We start from the raw sequence: 17,426 nt of genomic DNA, 5'->3' as shown, positions 1-17,426 counted from the left end.
CATGTTTTCTTGCCAATGTCATTTTTAAGAACTTTTTTTGTTCTCTGTGCTACCTCTTTGCTTTACACATGAAACTCACACAGTGCAACAAACAGATGCACAACCTTTAAGGAATGTGTATGTTTTTGTCAGATATGTGAGCAATGTAGGATTTTCAGTTTTGTAAATTTCTAGCCTGCTTGTTACCCATACCCATGCTGGGAAAGAGCTTGGGGAGAGAGCCATGGTTCTCTTACCTGATGCTCTGCTATGAGCGCCTTGACATCGTCAATCTCCTGAGGAATGACTTCTTTGTCTTTTTCAGTCAGCGTTGTCTCTGCCCACTGCAGCCAGGACAATAATGCTTCCAATAACTCCTGGTTAGCAATAAGAGCAGCGAGGGCCCCTGCCAATCTTTGCTGGTGTTGCTTTGCCCATGCTGCCACCTTAAAAAAGGAGGAACAGCAATCTGTTATATGATTTCCATATTATTGTTGTTGTTCATCCACACTAAAGTTAACCCAGGGTTTTTGCCCTCCACTCCCTCCTCGCAATTCTTAAGGGGCCGTCACTATATAACTTTTAATTATAATGGAACTTTCATGTGCTTTAGATAACATGTTTCATTGGCTGCTCAAGAAACAAGCTCAGCTATGACTTAATGTGATTATTGCAAATAACTTATGATTGTTTCCTGTTGTGTCATCAATTTAAAGCAGGGATGAATACCATAGAGTCCTCTAAGTGTTAGAACTGCATTTCCTGTGCCGATTAGAGGGCAACAATATTTGGAAATATTCGAGTTGTCCATTCCTGTTTGAAAGCTATGATTTAAGTTCAAATCCCATTTTCTAAGAGGTGGGGCGAGAAACTGACACAAATGTAAATGGATACATGTTTCTGTTCTACTCAATTTCTTTCTTTCTCCTAACATAACCGTAAAAAAGTCTAAAGCAAGGTCTCGTATACAAGACAGCATGGGTATGATAAACATTTTGCTCTCAACAGTTGGAACATGTCCTCATAAACATGGCCTTCCTAATTGCTGGCTGTCAAGGACTGACTTGACTGTGACCACATAGGACTGCTTGAATTGGACTGACCTCTTCAAATCTTGCTCGGATAATGGTTATCCAGTGCTTGATGGTAGTGATGGAATCTGGATGGCAAATAGCCAGGATGGCCTCTCCCATATCCGTGGCTTTACTTAGCCCAAACTTTTTTTCATCCAGTTTCTTCATGAATTCCTAAGTCAGAAACAGTGATTTCCGTAAGATGTTGGTAACAATTCAAAGGGAAAACTCAAGTAATTTCAGACTTTGCTGGCAAGGTCAAAGAGGTGAATGTTAAACTGAATCACATGAAGCATTGGCAGAATAGGTGCAGAAGGAAATAGCAGTCCAACATTCTAAAATAAAAGTTCTGAAATAAGAGTTGAACCGTTGCAGATATGAAACAACTGAAGTAAAAAATCAAATAATAGCGAGGAACATATTTCAGTGTGCAAATCATTAATATTGGAATAAAGTGGACAAACTAATAATTGCTACAACCTTAAAGAAAGATATATATCCTTATGTACTTTGAGCATGCTGCCATTCAAAAGGGACACACCCTTCATAATACAATACTATTCAGATCTTACTTCTTGTTCTTGATGATTCAGGAAAACAAATTTCAGCTAGTTACTATCTACTTTATTAAAATACTATAATAAAGTAGTTACTATCTACTTTATTAAAATACTCATTAAGAATTTGAGTAAACAGGACAGAATGTATCTTTATTTTCTGCCATTATTTTGTAGAAACAAATAATGGCAGAAACAGGTTTAACCTTGCAGGCTTTGGGGGCCCTTTTGGAGTATTTTCTTACTACTGGACAGAAAAGAACACAGAGAAGAGATGCTTATAATGCACAACACAAGGGGTGATTGTTGTGAGGTCTTGAATTCCTTTTCAGTCAGAATAAGTTCTGAGACAAGACAAAATTTCTGATTTATCCTCATGAGGCTAGTAGGGTTAAGATAGACTATCACCCAGTTCCCTTTAGCTGCAGCTTGAAAAACATAGAAAATCATATACCACTGGCATTTTAATGGTATGGAACAATTTTTTTCAGCTGCTCTTTTAAAAAGCAGTGTTATCCGTGCATTATACTTCCATAAGTAACACAGTTGTTTTACTGAACCTTCCTGTATCCTAGGATAAAATCCAAGGGCAGGCCTCAGTTTTTCCGCATTCATTGCAGCACATGCTGCATTTAGGCAAATCCTCATTCATCCAATGCACAAGTCCCAGGCACCAGGAGAATTTATAATGTTTTCAAGGACAAGACAGCATGGCTGGGAAGTCATGGGCAGGAAAGTCGAGATTTGTTTAGGGAGAAAGGAAATCTCACAATCTTTGCCTTAGTGGTTAAAACCTTTGAGCCACGAGAGTGGGGGGCATTTCTATAAGCCCATTGGGAGATGGGAAAGGAGGCGGATCAAAAAGAATACTTGGAAAGAAAGAAAGATTGGTGGGAGAAGATTGGAAAGGTGAAACCTGAGAATATCCGCCTGCTTTTGATGAGCTGGTTTCCAAAAGAAGCAGGGGAAAAAAAGGAGGGCTTGAGCTGCAATGCTCAAGAAAGCCAAAGAGGACAACTGCCGCAAGATTAACCATGGTTGCAATATTTTATTTTATTTAGTTTAGTTTGTCAAGCATGTATGAGAAAATAAGTATAAGTATGAACATAACACATAAACATGTAAGTATGAACAGGTATAAGTATATACATAATAAATGAGTACGAATAAATGGATAAATGGGAACAGTAGGACAGGGACAGTAGGCACACTGGTGTGCTTATGCACACCCCCTTACAGACCTCTTAGGAATGGAGTGAGGTCCACGGTAGACAGTTTCAGGTTAAAGTTTTGGGGGTTTGAGGATTTAACAACAGAGTCAGGTAGTGAGTTCCAGGCATTGACCACTCTGTTGCTGAAGCTGTATTTTCTGAAATCGAGTTTGGAGCGGTTTGCTTTGAGTTTGTATCTATTGTTTGCCCGTGTGTTATTGTGGTTGAAGCTGAAGTAGTCCTTGACAGGGAGGACATTGTAGCAGACAATTTTGTGTACTAAGCTTTAGTCAGACTGTAGACGGCGTAGTTCTAAGTTGTCTAGGTCCAAAATTTCAAGCCGGTTGGCATAAGGTAATCTATTGCAAGCTGAGGAGTGGAATGCCTGAAGGACAAGCCTAAAGACAGATCACCATGAAGAAAAATTTAGGAGTTGACACCACCTTGATAATACTCAGTCACTCAATCAAAGCTATTTAACAATTCCCTGATCAACAGTGAAGCAGCTGCCTCTGGAAGTATTTCAATAAAGGGCTCAATGGCCTTTCGTTGGGGATGCTGAGGTAGTAGAATCCTGTAATGGGCAGGGAGTTGGAATCAATGAACCAATGGCCCCTTCCAAGCTTTACTTTATCTGTAAGAATGATAAAATGCGCTGCTGCCTAATAACAACACCTCCATTAAATAATTAAGGACTTGTGATAGCACACTGAGGATATGCCAGTTGAATTTACGTTTCCGGTATTATCAAAAGCATCAGTTAAATAAACAGAGGACTTCATTCTGGAGCAACTGCTCTGCTTCGTAAGACCTCATTTCTAGGACAGAAAACATCTTTTCTCTGCTAGATATAAATAAGCCAGGAGTGCTTTCATTTTATTGTCACATTTCTATAAATCTAATTTTGAGAACCAGTCCATGATCCAACTCACTCTATGCTGATCTATTAGCATACGCAGGGCCTCTTCATCATCTGGTAGGATCCCATGGAAACGCAGGGTCTGTTCAGCTTCAGCCAGCCATTCCAGAAGCACATGGACAACTGAGTGGAATTCCTCTGCCTGCACAAATGGAGGTGTGTGTGTGTGCGTGTGTGTGTGTGTCAAGAAAAGAAAGAACAAATATGTATGAAAACATTGGGCCCAAAATAGCAGTTACTTATCATTCAGTAATGAAGTCATATTAACTTTCAAGTAAGAAATCTGATTAAAAACCCCTTGCTATCTTTCACTGTAAAATATAAAACCTTTTTTTAAAGAAAAAAAAATCTGAAAAATCTGTTTATGAATGCTTTTAAATGTTAAGATTTATGCCACACGACAGTTGTATTAGCAATTTGCTATCCTGCCTATAGATTACAAAAACAATGCTTAAGTCTATGAGCTGGAGCCATGCTAATGAACATCAGTTAGTCTGAAGGAGGAAAGGGGGAAGTTAATTAAAGCTGTGTATAGATCCAATTTTTTCTCTGAGAGTTGAAAGCAACACTACCACTGAGAAGGTAATTTCTGATGATAGAGTTCCCTTTTTCCTTTTACTTAGGTCCTGTACAAGCCTTAGTTTTTCAAATTATAATAGTTTTTCAAAGTCCTGAACAAACAGGGAAAACAAGAGTCTTCCCAAACATGCATGCACAGATAGTTCTCACTTTACAACCAATTTTATATCAAATGTTTGCATTTATGATGGACATCCCCAAGGCTACTTATGACCCACGCTCTGATGGGGGGGCAACCCTCCCTCCGTGGTCACATGATCTCAGTAGCTGGTCCACATATATAGCCATCTGCAGCATCCCAAAATCACGATTGTGATATATAACGTGTTTTTTTTTGCCAGAAACCAGCATTTACTTCTAGTTTCTGCCAAAAAGTACTTAATAACCTGCACTGATTCACTTACAAATGTTGCAAAAAAGGTTGCAGAATTAAGTGGGGTCACACGGTCATCAGCTTAATGACTGGCACAACTTTCAACAGTAATTTCAGGCTCAGTTATGATTGTAATATAGGAGTCAAGGACTACCTGTACACTTTGGAGCAAGTGGTGGAGACATTTAATAGTTATCATTTAAACCCATCCATCCATCTCAATATATATAGTTATAGTTATATATAAATGGTGTGAGGTTGAGAACCAGAAAAATTGCTTAAAAATTCAATTTGTTCTGTATAAGTAAGTCTGCCACTTCTGTCCAAATTGTTTTCAGTTCCGAACATTTCCGGACAGTTTGAACAAGACTGGAAAAATTTCTGGAAAATCAGAGCACCTGCAGACCATTAGATGGGATAATATATGAATGGGATTAATAAATGAAAACAAACCGCAATGGCTTGTTCATTAAATAATTCTGTTTAAAAGTTTTTTTAAAAAAATCTCCTGCCTTGATATCACATGTGGGTCAAGTAATTATGATTCCTTACATAGATGGAATTCAGAGCAATGCATTTGTTTCTCACCTGATGAAGGGCCTGTTCTAGTCGAGTTTGCTTGGAGACAGAGAGAGTACACACAGTCTCCCACCGAGTACCAAGCTCCTGCATTTGAACCTTAACCCAAGAGGAATCATCACGGCTACCTTCTATTAGCTCTCGAGCAGAACGTTTCAGGGCCTGAACACTACTGGTCCTTTTCCCCAGTTCCTTTTGGAAGCCCTGAGCAAAGGAAATTAAAAAAAAAAAAGTGTTAAACACTATTGAGCATCTTTATGACTTACATGCAACATGACTTCTTTTCTATGTAAAGAACCCTCTCGGTCACAGCTAGTTTTTTTTAAAGCAAAAATTGCATTTTGTTAATTTTTTTTAAAGATAAATTGGGCAAAATATTTTCATTTCAAAATTTTATTAAAATTATCTTCTATTCTATCCATTGCATTTATTCTTTGCAGTTTATTTCTTCTTGCTTTGCATTAATCAGTAGCTTTCTATGTGCATTCTACAATAAAAATCAGAATGGATATATTCAAACCTCATTTAGAAAATGGGTTCTTCTATTGGGAATGCTTTTAGGAGCTCTCTGGTCTGTAGGACCACTGAGGGTTGGAAATGTTTGTTGGTTCATTAACTGAAGTCTACTATGCTACTGCAATCTAATGTAATTACTCATTAATATGGCTTGTTGAAACCAACTAAATCCTATGGTTTATTAAACTATTTTTCAACCAATTATAATTAGACAATTCAGGATCCAAATTGAATGCTAATCTACACTGGACACTTTTAATTTCGTTTTCATGGTCCTATCAAGGAAGACAGGGAACAAGCTCTGTGAATTGGAAGTAAGCTAGGCCAAATCCCAACACTACTAATAACTATCATTATTTGCTATTTCAAAAATAAAACTTCCTTATATTATTTGAGGTCAAGAGAATATTGCCATACCCACAGAGGTAATTTACAAGGCACAAGCTGCAAACATCTTGAAACAGTCAGTTAAAATAACTTAGTTTAATAAAGTAGCACAGATTCCCAAACAAATTTTCAAGCCAACCAAATCTCCAGTTTTTCCTATGATTTTTTTTAAAAAACTACAATGTAGGGTTTTTAATGTATTAGTTTCATAAGTCTTTCTTACAATCTATGTTGATATCAGTCACCCAATCAAAACAATTAGTAGAGCAGACTTAAAAAGAATACAAACATTACTGTAATATGGTCATTACTTTGTGGCTATCTATTAAATTCATCACTAAATCAATGTCTCCGTGCACAGGCTGATCTTCGGCCAGCTGTGGTTCCACTTTGTAAAGCCAATCTATGAGAGCCTGAAGAGCATCAGTAAATTGCCCAGAGAACAGGAGAGCTTCTTCCAGTTTGTTTTGTCTGAAGAAAGTAAATAAAGGAAATATTTAAATAAGCCCCTTTGTGTGCATTCATTAAGAAAAGTACTATATAAATAAAAGAAAGAACCAAAATTGATTTTTTTTAATAAAGTAGAAGGTAAAAAAGGTAAACAGATAAAAATGTTATTATTAGTAGTCACAGCCAACTAAAACTGCAGCAAGCGGTATGGGGGAAGCATCTATGTGTGCGTTCATGTCCCAATGGATATGCAGTAGAACCACTGAATAAATTCAGATATTCTTTGCCCTATGTAAACCAACTGCTGGATTTACATTTATCCGCTCTATAGATTAAGCACCATTATGGTGGTATAATGCCCACTTTATGGAGCATGCTTCGTCCTGAAATACTAGGAGCTTTATTATCCCTTTTGACATTCCAGAAGGCCCTCAGGACCTGGTTATCTTATCAGGCCTGGAACTCCTAAGAACCAAAGATTTGCTCAGATGGCTCCATTGTTGGGGTGGCCATTTTTATCCCCTCTTTGCCTAACAGTTTATATAATTGTTTTTTTATGCAGTTTATTTAGATTTCTATATTTTTTCCATCTGATGTTTCTATATTTGTGTTTTTTATTGAATCGTTGGGTATGCTTCAGAGTCCCTTCTGATGATATGGGTGACTAACCAATTTGACTGACTGATGAATAAGTAATCCATTTTGAGATTGCAAAACAGTTGCTGCAGTCTTCTACCTAAGTCTTCCTCTGAATAAATACATGATATTTCTGTTAGTATGCCAGCCCATACTTCCTACACAATCTCCTAGTTATCCATCTTCGGGGAGGCTATATGCCCTCGCAGTACCCCAATCTCAACCCTAACCTTCCGTCAACTTTGACAAAATGTTATGCTTGTTTTCAGATGGATTAATACAACATTGAGATGCTGGTGTTTAGGTATGTTTGTCAATATTAGTTTCAGGAGAATAGTATATATATCAGGGCAACATTCATTCCTCTAGGAAAACAAGATCCTTATGCCCAGGCCTAACAGATGTGCAAAGAAAAAAAGATGCGCATTTGCAGCCATCTACTTCCCACTGTTAAGACACAGATCCCTATGCCATCCCACAGAAATTGGTTGAGAAGGAACAGATCTCATTTCATCACACTGATAAAAACAAACTATATGCATATGCTACAGCTGGCTGAGATTTAAACAGTTTTATTTAAACATTTCAAAGGCTGCATTTGCAGCCAAGAACTCCATCCTGTGCTTACAAGTGGCCTCTTGTAAGATTAGACTAATCAAGGTCAGATATTGACAATAAATTAAGATAAAAACCAATGGTATAAACAAATAAATTCCTGTGTTTTATGGGTCATCTTTTAAACGGGATGCATAGCTTTAGGTTCTACCTTTCTACAGATTTTCCACAGACCGTATCCCATTTGTCTCTAAGCTCGCTCAACATATCGTCCAATTTCAGGCTGTCATCAGTGAGGGAAGTTTTTTCTTTTAAAGAGCGCCCACTCCTGTTTGTGGTGTCATACACAGAATGTTTAGCTCCAAGAGATTTTTGGAACTCCTGTGCAAAAAATAAGAAGGGAAAAAACTGTCACAAGAAACAAGTACGGCACGTAAACTAAAGGATAAAACTTATTTTGTGCTACTTGGATTAGATCACAATGGCTACAATTCTGAGGCAAGCTGTATTTAGGGAAGAAAACTCATAAAATGTCATTGAGATAGCAAGAAACCAGAACCATTTAGTTTGTATCAACGAAATTAAAACATTCGCAAATCAACTTGAATTTAACTGGGCAATAAAAAGATGTAATCTAATAGAAACGGCAGAAGAACAAAACTCTTCAGTATGGTGTAACAGCCCATCAATTTGGGATTAACATAAACAAAACTTATTACTTATTCTTTTTAATTTAAATGGATCACAATTGTGTGAGTGCCAAACACTGTCTGGTTTAGTTGACTTCTGAAGGTGCAAACTGCTTTCCATTTCTTGCTGTTAAAAATAACACAACAGTTCTTAAGATTGTAGGCATTCTCCATATGGTCAAAGAACTCCTGAAAAATTTACCATGGTGGAGAGCACTATCAATCTCTTCGTGTAGGCTTTCAGAAACAAACATTATTTAAATCAAATTGTAAATTATAAGTTTGAGGCTTTTATAAGATCAGCTTCAATGACAAAGTGAATTAAAGTATATTTAAATGGCATGTGCTTGATTTTAACAACCCTTTCTTCTTCTTGATCATTCAATGCTTTAAACCTCAAAGAGCCTTTTACGCAGTAAATATCAAAAGAGTTATCTGATACAAGTCTTTGATCAAAGCTGCATCAGAGCTTTTGTCGTGGAGCCCTAAATGTGTACTATGTTTTCGCAGAACAAGCAGGGGGGGAAAAAAAGAAGAGTTAACTCTGTATTCTAGATTGCTTATCTTAGCCAGGACAATTATAAATCTGAATTAATTTAAACTCTAGAAGAAATAAAATGTAGAATACGTTTCTTGTAAACATGAATTTGATCTCCATCTCTATATATTATACATGTATAACATGATTCATATTTCAATTTTATGATTTTGAATTGTTTATTTTCTAGTTTGTAATTAAAAATAGCAACTTTCAACTATTTCCTTTTTCCTGATAATGTTTTAGAAAAACATCTTGTACAGAAATGTAGGCAAAAGTATATTGCTAATTGTTAAAGCACTTTTAAATATCTCATTCTTTAAAAATTCCTGGGATATGGATTGCATGAACAATACTTTCTGTTATGTTACATTTAAATATACCAAGGGAGACAAAAACTGATAAGAAAGCAATGAATGTGCCTTATTTTGGCACAAATATGAGACAGACATCTTTTTAAAAATTTTGGTTTCTTTCTATTTTTGGTAAAGGCAACATTCACGGAATAAATCCAAGTAATTCTGAGTATTACATATATCCTACTTTTATGTCCTTGATGCAAAATACTAAAACTACTGAAACCATGGTTTTGTGGTTTATTTCATAATGCAAAGTTTCAAGGAAACAGAAGATTATAGCAATCTACAGACCACAGGCAAACAAACTATTTGATAAATAGATTCGCTAGGATTGTAGCTACTACTATTTTTGCACGGAGAATGAAATGTTGATCTTTTTAAATTAAATTAATTCTGCTAGTAAACACACACATATTGTAAAATTCTCGAGTTCTCTTCTATGAGCTGACTTTTACTTAATCCTGCAAAATGCCTTGGGCTATCTAGAAAACTGAATCAAAACATACTGCTACTCTCCTCATATTATCATCCCTTCTTTTCATTCCCCAGAGCCCTGCAGAAGAACCACATCTTCACTGTTCTTCAGAAAAGTACAGGTAGTCCTTGACTTACAACAGTGCATTTAGTGACCATTCAAAGTTGCAATGGCACTTAAAAAGTGACTTATGACCATTTTTCAGTTACTGACCTTTGAAGCATCCCCATGATCATGTGATCAAAATTCAGATGCTTGTAACTGGTTCATACTTATCCCAAGGTCCTGTGATCAAACCTTTGGGATCTGCTGACAAACAAAGTCAATGGGGAAGCGAGATTCACTTAACAATTGTGTTACTAACTACGCACCTGCAATGATTCACTCAACAATTGTGGCAAGGAAGGTTGTAAAATGGGGCAAAACTCATTTAACAACCATCTCACTTAACAACAGAAAGTTTGGGCACAATTGTGATTGTAAGTCGAGGACTACCTGTTACAGGGAAGAAGTCGTCTTTATACTTAGGGGCAAACTGTTTGAGAAGAAGAGGTTACCACTGAGAGGGCTCACCTTCAAGGCCCCTGAAACCAACATTCTGTAGGAAATGGACTCATATCATGCTTTCCGTCCAATAGGAGTAGGTTCCAACTGGAGACGCAGTCTCAAAAATATCCAGATACTCCGGAGGTGGACTTCAAAAATTTTAGCAAAGAGTTCTCTGCCTGGTTGCTTGGTGGGCGTGGCCATGGTGGGTGTGGCCTAGTCAGCCTCCTGCACCACAGCTGGTGTGGGGGGGGCATTTTTGCCCTCCCTGGGCTCTGGAGGCTTTACTCAAGCCTCCTAGAGAGTGAAAATGGCCTCCCCGGGTTCTGGAAGCTCTCTTGAAGCTGGAAACAGGCCCATTTCCGGCCTTCCTGAAGTTCCAGGAGGTTCCTTTTTTCACCCTCCCTGAGCCTCCGTGCGCCCTGCACTTACCTGCATCCAAAATGGGCCATGTAGGAACTCCTGGGAGGGGAGGAGCAGGGTGAGTGGGGCCAGCCAGGAGTGGGATTTTTGGGTTCTCTGAACTGTGCAGAATTTTAGCTAGAGGATCTCCTGAACCCCTACGAACCCCCAGCAGCCCACTCCTGCAAGTACTAAGTAACACAGGGCTTTAAAGGTAGCAACCAAAACCTTTAACTACATTCAGAAGCTAAATGGCAAACAGTGCAGCTCCCACTGTAGATGTTATCACATGTGTAAATGCAGTCAGGACAACTAGTATTTGAGACAGAGCTATAGTTGGTTCAAAATGCTATACAGGTAGTTCTTGAATTATGACAATTGAGTCCAAAAATTCCATTGTTAAGTGAGTTTTGCCCCATTTTATGACCTGGCTGTGATGACCCAAGGCGTATCACAAAGGCAATACAGTCAAATAATAAGTAGCTTCTGATGTGGAGAAAACTCTCCCAGAAAAAGCCTTTGGCTGCAGAGATTCAAGTCCAAAATATTATCAACAAAAACTTTAACTATAAGTCCAATCAAGGCAAGATGAGGTAATTAATCCGGCAGGGCAAGAGAAGGAATTCCAGACATGAAGGAACAGCGGTAAATCAACCTGGTTGGGAGGATTCCAGGAACGCAGATAACCACAGTCAACACAAGATAAACTCACATTTGCAAACGCCGCTCTCAACTTGCATCTCTTTTAAACTCTCTTCCCAGGTGTGCCTAATGAAAGGAATCAGGGCCTTTTTCTCCCCCGTAAGCCACGCAACCCACATTGCTCTCTTCTCTGTTCCTCCCTGCGTGTCCTAGGATGAAGAGGGGGTGGGCCTGGGTCTTCCTCTGAATTCCCTCTCCCTTGTTCTATCTCTCCCTTATTCTATCTCTCCCCCTGCTCTGCCCAGCCAGACTTTGTTCTTCCCCAGTTTCCTCCACAGCCAATCAGCTGTTCGTCTTCCTCCTCGATTGAGACTCCAACAGGGGTAATGATACTTGTTTGCTACAGTTGTTAAGTTAATTACTATAGTTGATAAGTTAGTAACCTGGTTGTTAAGTGAATCTGATATTTTTGGTTTGAATAGTTTTAATATTGTGGGGATTGCTTTAAATTCAACCATCATTGTTTAGAATTTTGATAAAAGTTTTAATTACTTTAGTAAAATTCTCTCCATCCCCAACATTATTTGAAAAATATGAATATTTTTCAAATCAGATATTGTCAGACTAAGCTGACTGCATATAGAAATGGACAGTATAGAATTCAGATTGGGTAACTCATTGGCTCAAATACCCTTTAATATGGTCCTTCATGATCACATGTGGGTCCCTGCCACAAGAATAGAGCTTTCTACAGAGAAGCCTTTCAATTTCTATTTCTTTTATAAGCTGGAAAGCAGCCAATGTCTGAATTTGATAGCAGCAAATATTCCAATGTTGTGAACAATGAATCACTCTCCTCCTGCTCATTACCTCATGATGCCTTGAGGTAACAGATCAGACAGGCTCTACACATTCCATTATTAGTGACTCACCTTATGCTGGGCAAGCTGCATTTTGATTTTGTCTGGATCATTTGCAATTTCCAGTTCTGCATCTAAAGTCTTTTCTGAATCATCCAACCATTCAGTAAGTTTGATCCAAGCTTCATGGAACTGCAGAAAAATTAAGAGGTGAGCTTGTGTTTTTCCAGTGATAGATTATTAATAAGCATTTAGTCTCAAGATATTAAATGTGAAAAATAATCAAAATCAGGGGATTAAAAATGGATCTCAACAATATATTGAAAAGAACGGCTTGTTTTTCTTTCAAACAGGTTTTTTTGATTTGCAAATTATTTTACAATAGGTATTTGTTCTTGCTTATTCTAATATTCTAATTCCAGTAAAGTTGATGTAATGCAAGTGTCACGGATGGATAATTAATGTACTTAATGATGCATTCATGCATATGAATAAACCTTACTATATCTAATGTGAACTTGAAAAGTATTTTCAACTACTATTTCATTGGGTTGATTGCTCAGATGATAATGCCAGGCCTCAGGTAAGAATCAGAGAGCTGGAAATGATCATTTAAACCAAGTAATTCTGGCAGTATCTCTTCAGCTACCATATGAACAGTTTGATAAAGACAGTCCACCATTTATCTGAGCGCTTAGTTTGGACTTTGGGGAAAATGAAAAGAAAAAAGGAGGAAGGGCCTTCTAGTTATTCAGTATCTTTCAGAGAAGGTTCGGATGTGCCTTCTGGTCAGAACATGGGAGGGGATGGCAGAAACCTGCTAATTTTATGGGAGTATGCCTATCTGCAAAACAACAACAAAAACCTAAGGAATGTTTTTTTTCATAATTGCACCATCATTTGCCTGCAGTTACGAATATTTCTATCACTATCAATTTCACCACACAAAGACAAGAACATTTTTACTTATTTCTTTAAAAATAATCCAACTGATTATTAATGAAACACTTGACTTTTTTATGATTGTTTCTTTCATCCATGCCTAAGCTCCCCTTACATGCATTCATCCGACTCATGCTCAATTAACATTACATGTAGGAAACGATCCTGAATCACCCCTCCCCCTTCCCTTTCAGGCTCTTGTGGAGTTAGAATTAAAAACCTCTGCATACCCACTTAGATCTCATTTCAGATTACGAACAAGTTGAGGAAGTTAGTTAAACTTACATACATAATCCTGGGGACAAAGTGTGCGTTGATTTGAGATATAGTCTTTAAAATTGAGATGGCGCACTGCCGTGTTACCTGTTTGGCACGCTTCCTTGCATCATCCAAGGCTCTTCCTCTTTCTACTAAGCGCTGAACTACTTTTTCCCACCTGCTCTGGACACTAATGAGAAGATTCTTAATGAGGACCACATCCTGTTTCTGGCTGAAGTACTTCAAATGAGTTCCAGTTTTGTCTAGCTGGATAATCTGGTCACGATGAGCATTTACTTCATTGGCAAAGACCTTCCAAAGGAACAAGGCAATAGTGAAATTTGAAAGGTATCTAGAAATATAAAGCTGCCTAACATATTGGCAGAGAAAATATATTACTTAAACCAATCTTCAGAAGGTATATGTTGATGAGCTAATTTATGTACAATTCAGCCCAATGCATTTAAGGTAGAAAGTTGTGATTCTGTTCCTTTCTTTCATACCTTGTGTTCATCAATCTGAAATAGGACAGTGTCTAAAATAAGACTTGGCCGAGAAGCCATTGTCAAAGTTTGCTCAGCTTGGGTAAGCCAGTTGATAAAATCTTGTAGCGAATTGTGAAATTCCACTGCCAAGCTGAGAGCTTCTTCCAGTTTGATCTGTAAGAACATTACATAATTAATCATAGTGGAAGCTTTGCAGAATAGTAAATCATGCTGTGCTTGAATATAATTTGGAGGAGGCCCATTGCTGTTGGCTTTTCCCTCTAATAATTTTTCTAAGCTAATGCTAACATGCATTTTGTTCTAAAAAGTATCTAGATAAAATATTGCAACACAATAGTTAAGCAGAAAAAGAAGGAAAAAAATAGGGATCAAGCAAAATTTAACCCCATGTGACATACCGACCTCTTAAAACAAAAAACAATATCACCATTACATTACATGTTCAAATGTTAAGACCAAGAAGCATTTAGACAGAAATTTAGAAACACATGTTTTCTAGTTTTGATCTGATTTACACAAAAGGGACCTTGTGCTCAGTACTGTATGAAGGATGTCAAGAATGGCTCAGAAAACCATTGGATAAAGTTAACATTATAATTTAAGCCTTATAATTTGCACAGAAGACTAATTCTTGCTGCAGCATGAAGATCCTCCCCCCTGAGGCAATTACCAGGCTGGCTCAAAACAAAAAACTGAACAAAGAGAGTAACTGCCCTGTTGTTCTAGGGAACACATGTCACAAATGACAGAAGAACTTATGAACCAGAGTAGGTTATCTTTAAAAACATTTCACTGATATCTTGCCCTCCAAATAAATAGTGACTCCTAGTATTCATAAAACAAAACTGCCTGTATTCACAATAGCTCCAAATTTTGGGAGCTGTGATCCCAAAATATCTTAAAAGCACTTTGTGAAGGAAGGTTTATCTACATCGTAAGTGACAACACATGCAAAGAAGTGAAAGAGGGACCTCCCAGTCATGACTAAATGCTTATAGCTAAAAGGGGCATTACTGAGCCAGTCTGTTAATTTCTAATACACTAGTCCTCAATTTACAACCATTCGTTTAGTGCCCATTGAAAGTTACAGCAGCACTGAAAGAAATGACTCATGACCATTTTTCACACTTACAACTGTCACAGCATCCTCATGTTAACTTGATTAAAATGTGGATGCTTGGCAATCGGTTCATATCTATGACAATTGTAGTGTCCTGGGTCATGTGATCAACTTTTGTGACCTTAAGATAAGCAAATCAATGGGGAAGCCAAATTCACTTTGCAATCATGTTACTAACTTAAGAACTGCAGTGATTCACTTAACAATGATTGCAAGAAAGGTCGTAAAATGGGTAAAAACTCACTTAACAACTATTTCCCTTAACAGAAATTTTGGGATCAATTGTGGTCATAAGTCGAGGACTACATGCATATGAATAAATAAGTAAATAAACAAACAAACAAACAAACCCATCCATCCAAAAGCTTTTCTCCCTCCAAATCTCTTGGCTTATTCATTCGTTCACTTCTGCCTTTTATATTTGTATTTCTATGGCTTCCAGATGAAACATATAGTCCAAATCAGGTTAAACTGTTTAACTGAGAAGTAAATCATGTTTACTTCTATGAAAGCATATGTTTATCAGTAAGTTGCTCCTGACTCCCTAGACACAACATGGTCTCTTCGCTTAACACTCTGAAGAACTGTTATATTCACAGTATCAACTATGCTCTTAAAGCGTACTGTGTATTTCCAAATGGTAAAATGATGGATTAGGGAACTGTTTATTCCTCAAGCCTATGATTCTATAGACTCTAAAAAGATGTTTTTGTTTTAGAGACACTGGACTACTCCTTACAGTTTACTGAAACAGTTTTTCTTATGGGCATGGATGTTTGGCATTATTTACTATACAGACTACATGGTTCCATTAACTCTTGCTAAAGAACCTCAAAACTCTCCTACACTGAAAATAATCTAACATTAAACTTCCTAAATGCGCAGACAAATTTCTCATATTCCTTCTATAACATACTTTTCTTTCATTAAGTTTGGTCTCTACTGATTCCCATTTTTCTTTAAGATTATTTATATCCTGCTCAACATTAGTTTCCATAGACTCTGGGCATCTTGCAAGCATCTGTAGGCCCTTCTGCATCAGACATCTGTATGTTTTCTCCTTAGCTTCAAAGGCAGCACAAAGTTCCTAGACAGAAAGTGAGAATAGGCCATAATCAATGTTGATTCTAAATTATTAACCTCTAAAGCAGTTGTAGGGACTATGGGCTCAAGTTTTGTGGGGGGGGGAAGGCTGTGTGAGTTAAGAAAAACACATTGTGGATAATATGAAACAGTCACCAGATGTTTATAGGAATGTGTCCATAATAGCATACAGAATTGTGTGCATTCTTTGGTCAAAATGAATCAACAATTTAAAAAATGTTAGTCAAATGAATGAGTTTCCTAAGTTTTTATAGGCATTCTATTTGTCGTGTACTTTGAATAAATATTTGAGCAAATATTTTAATGTTATCTGTTAACTCATGTTCGAAGTTATTTTGCACAACTAGCCTTGAAGAATTCTGGGATCATGTGAGATCAAAGATAATTACATCTGTGGAGTCTTCAATCCATAAGAAAAAATAGGCATATTCCAAATTCAGAAAAACTTTATTATTTAGTGATTTTTTTTCCTAGAATAAAAATGCCTTTAACTTTAGCAAAGCATTTCTGCGACTTCTTGGACGAGAAGTGATACGTCTTCAAAGAAAAACCAGAAAAGCCCAGTTGCCTCTTGAAAAAGCACCTTCGGGACATTTCTGCAACTGAAAAATAACCCAGGAAAATCTGATCTATTACTCAGATGCAAAGAAAGACATTTAAAAAAAAGTCTACCCAAGAGGGAGGCATTCTCAATCACATCTTTGCATTTCAGACCTAGACTGGAATTTTGGCAAGGCTTACCAAACCACTAACTGTAAGTTATGAATATGCAAGTAAAATTGGACCTGGGTATGTTATATTCCAAGTCCTGGAGATAGGCATATTTTAATGAGCCTTCAACTCACTGAAAATAAAGTAATACAACTGTGCTGTCTGGACACAGAAAAAAAAAAGATTATATCTTTAAACACTGGCAATTGGAGTTGGATTAATCAAGAAATAATAAATGGACAATAAAGTTGAGGAATTAAGACACATAATAGTAACTTCTCTGTTTGGAGAACTTGGAGATAATTAACAGTTTGGTATTAGGACAAGTGGAAGAATATAAATTATATATACAACTTTATAGCAGCTAACCAGAGATCCCATATTTCCTTAAAATTGTTTTTGTCTCTAAATTAATGTGAAGATTGTTCACCTATGATAATTTACTAAATTAATGCCTTTA

At 37.2% G+C, this 17,426-nt stretch overlaps 1 protein-coding gene across 22 annotated transcripts in view; it reads right to left on the bottom strand.

The window, feature by feature from the left end:
• DST (dystonin) overlaps positions 1 to 17,426 on the bottom strand; it is a 333,803-nt gene that overhangs the window by 25,953 nt on the left and 290,424 nt on the right. For all 22 annotated transcript variants that reach the window (XM_087945546.1, XM_087945452.1, XM_087945460.1 and 19 more), the window contains 10 exons: positions 16,068 to 16,238; positions 14,029 to 14,184; positions 13,631 to 13,837; positions 12,398 to 12,517; positions 8,026 to 8,195; positions 6,485 to 6,644; positions 5,280 to 5,474; positions 3,753 to 3,881; positions 1,083 to 1,226; positions 237 to 425 (listed from right to left, as the gene is read on the bottom strand). In XM_087945546.1, the coding sequence (XP_087801672.1) occupies positions 237 to 425; positions 1,083 to 1,226; positions 3,753 to 3,881; positions 5,280 to 5,474; positions 6,485 to 6,644; positions 8,026 to 8,195; positions 12,398 to 12,517; positions 13,631 to 13,837; positions 14,029 to 14,184; positions 16,068 to 16,238 (1,641 nt within the window). The remainder of the gene's footprint in view (positions 1 to 236; positions 426 to 1,082; positions 1,227 to 3,752; positions 3,882 to 5,279; positions 5,475 to 6,484; positions 6,645 to 8,025; positions 8,196 to 12,397; positions 12,518 to 13,630; positions 13,838 to 14,028; positions 14,185 to 16,067; positions 16,239 to 17,426) is intronic.

Source organism: Notechis scutatus, chromosome 1 (genome assembly GCF_049901735.1).
Source record: "Notechis scutatus isolate UNSWTSFEM ecotype Mainland chromosome 1, rNotScu1.2, whole genome shotgun sequence".
NCBI lineage: Eukaryota > Metazoa > Chordata > Lepidosauria > Squamata > Elapidae > Notechis > Notechis scutatus.
Note: the sequence above shows the minus strand (reverse complement) of the source record. Positions and strands in the feature narration are given on the sequence as shown.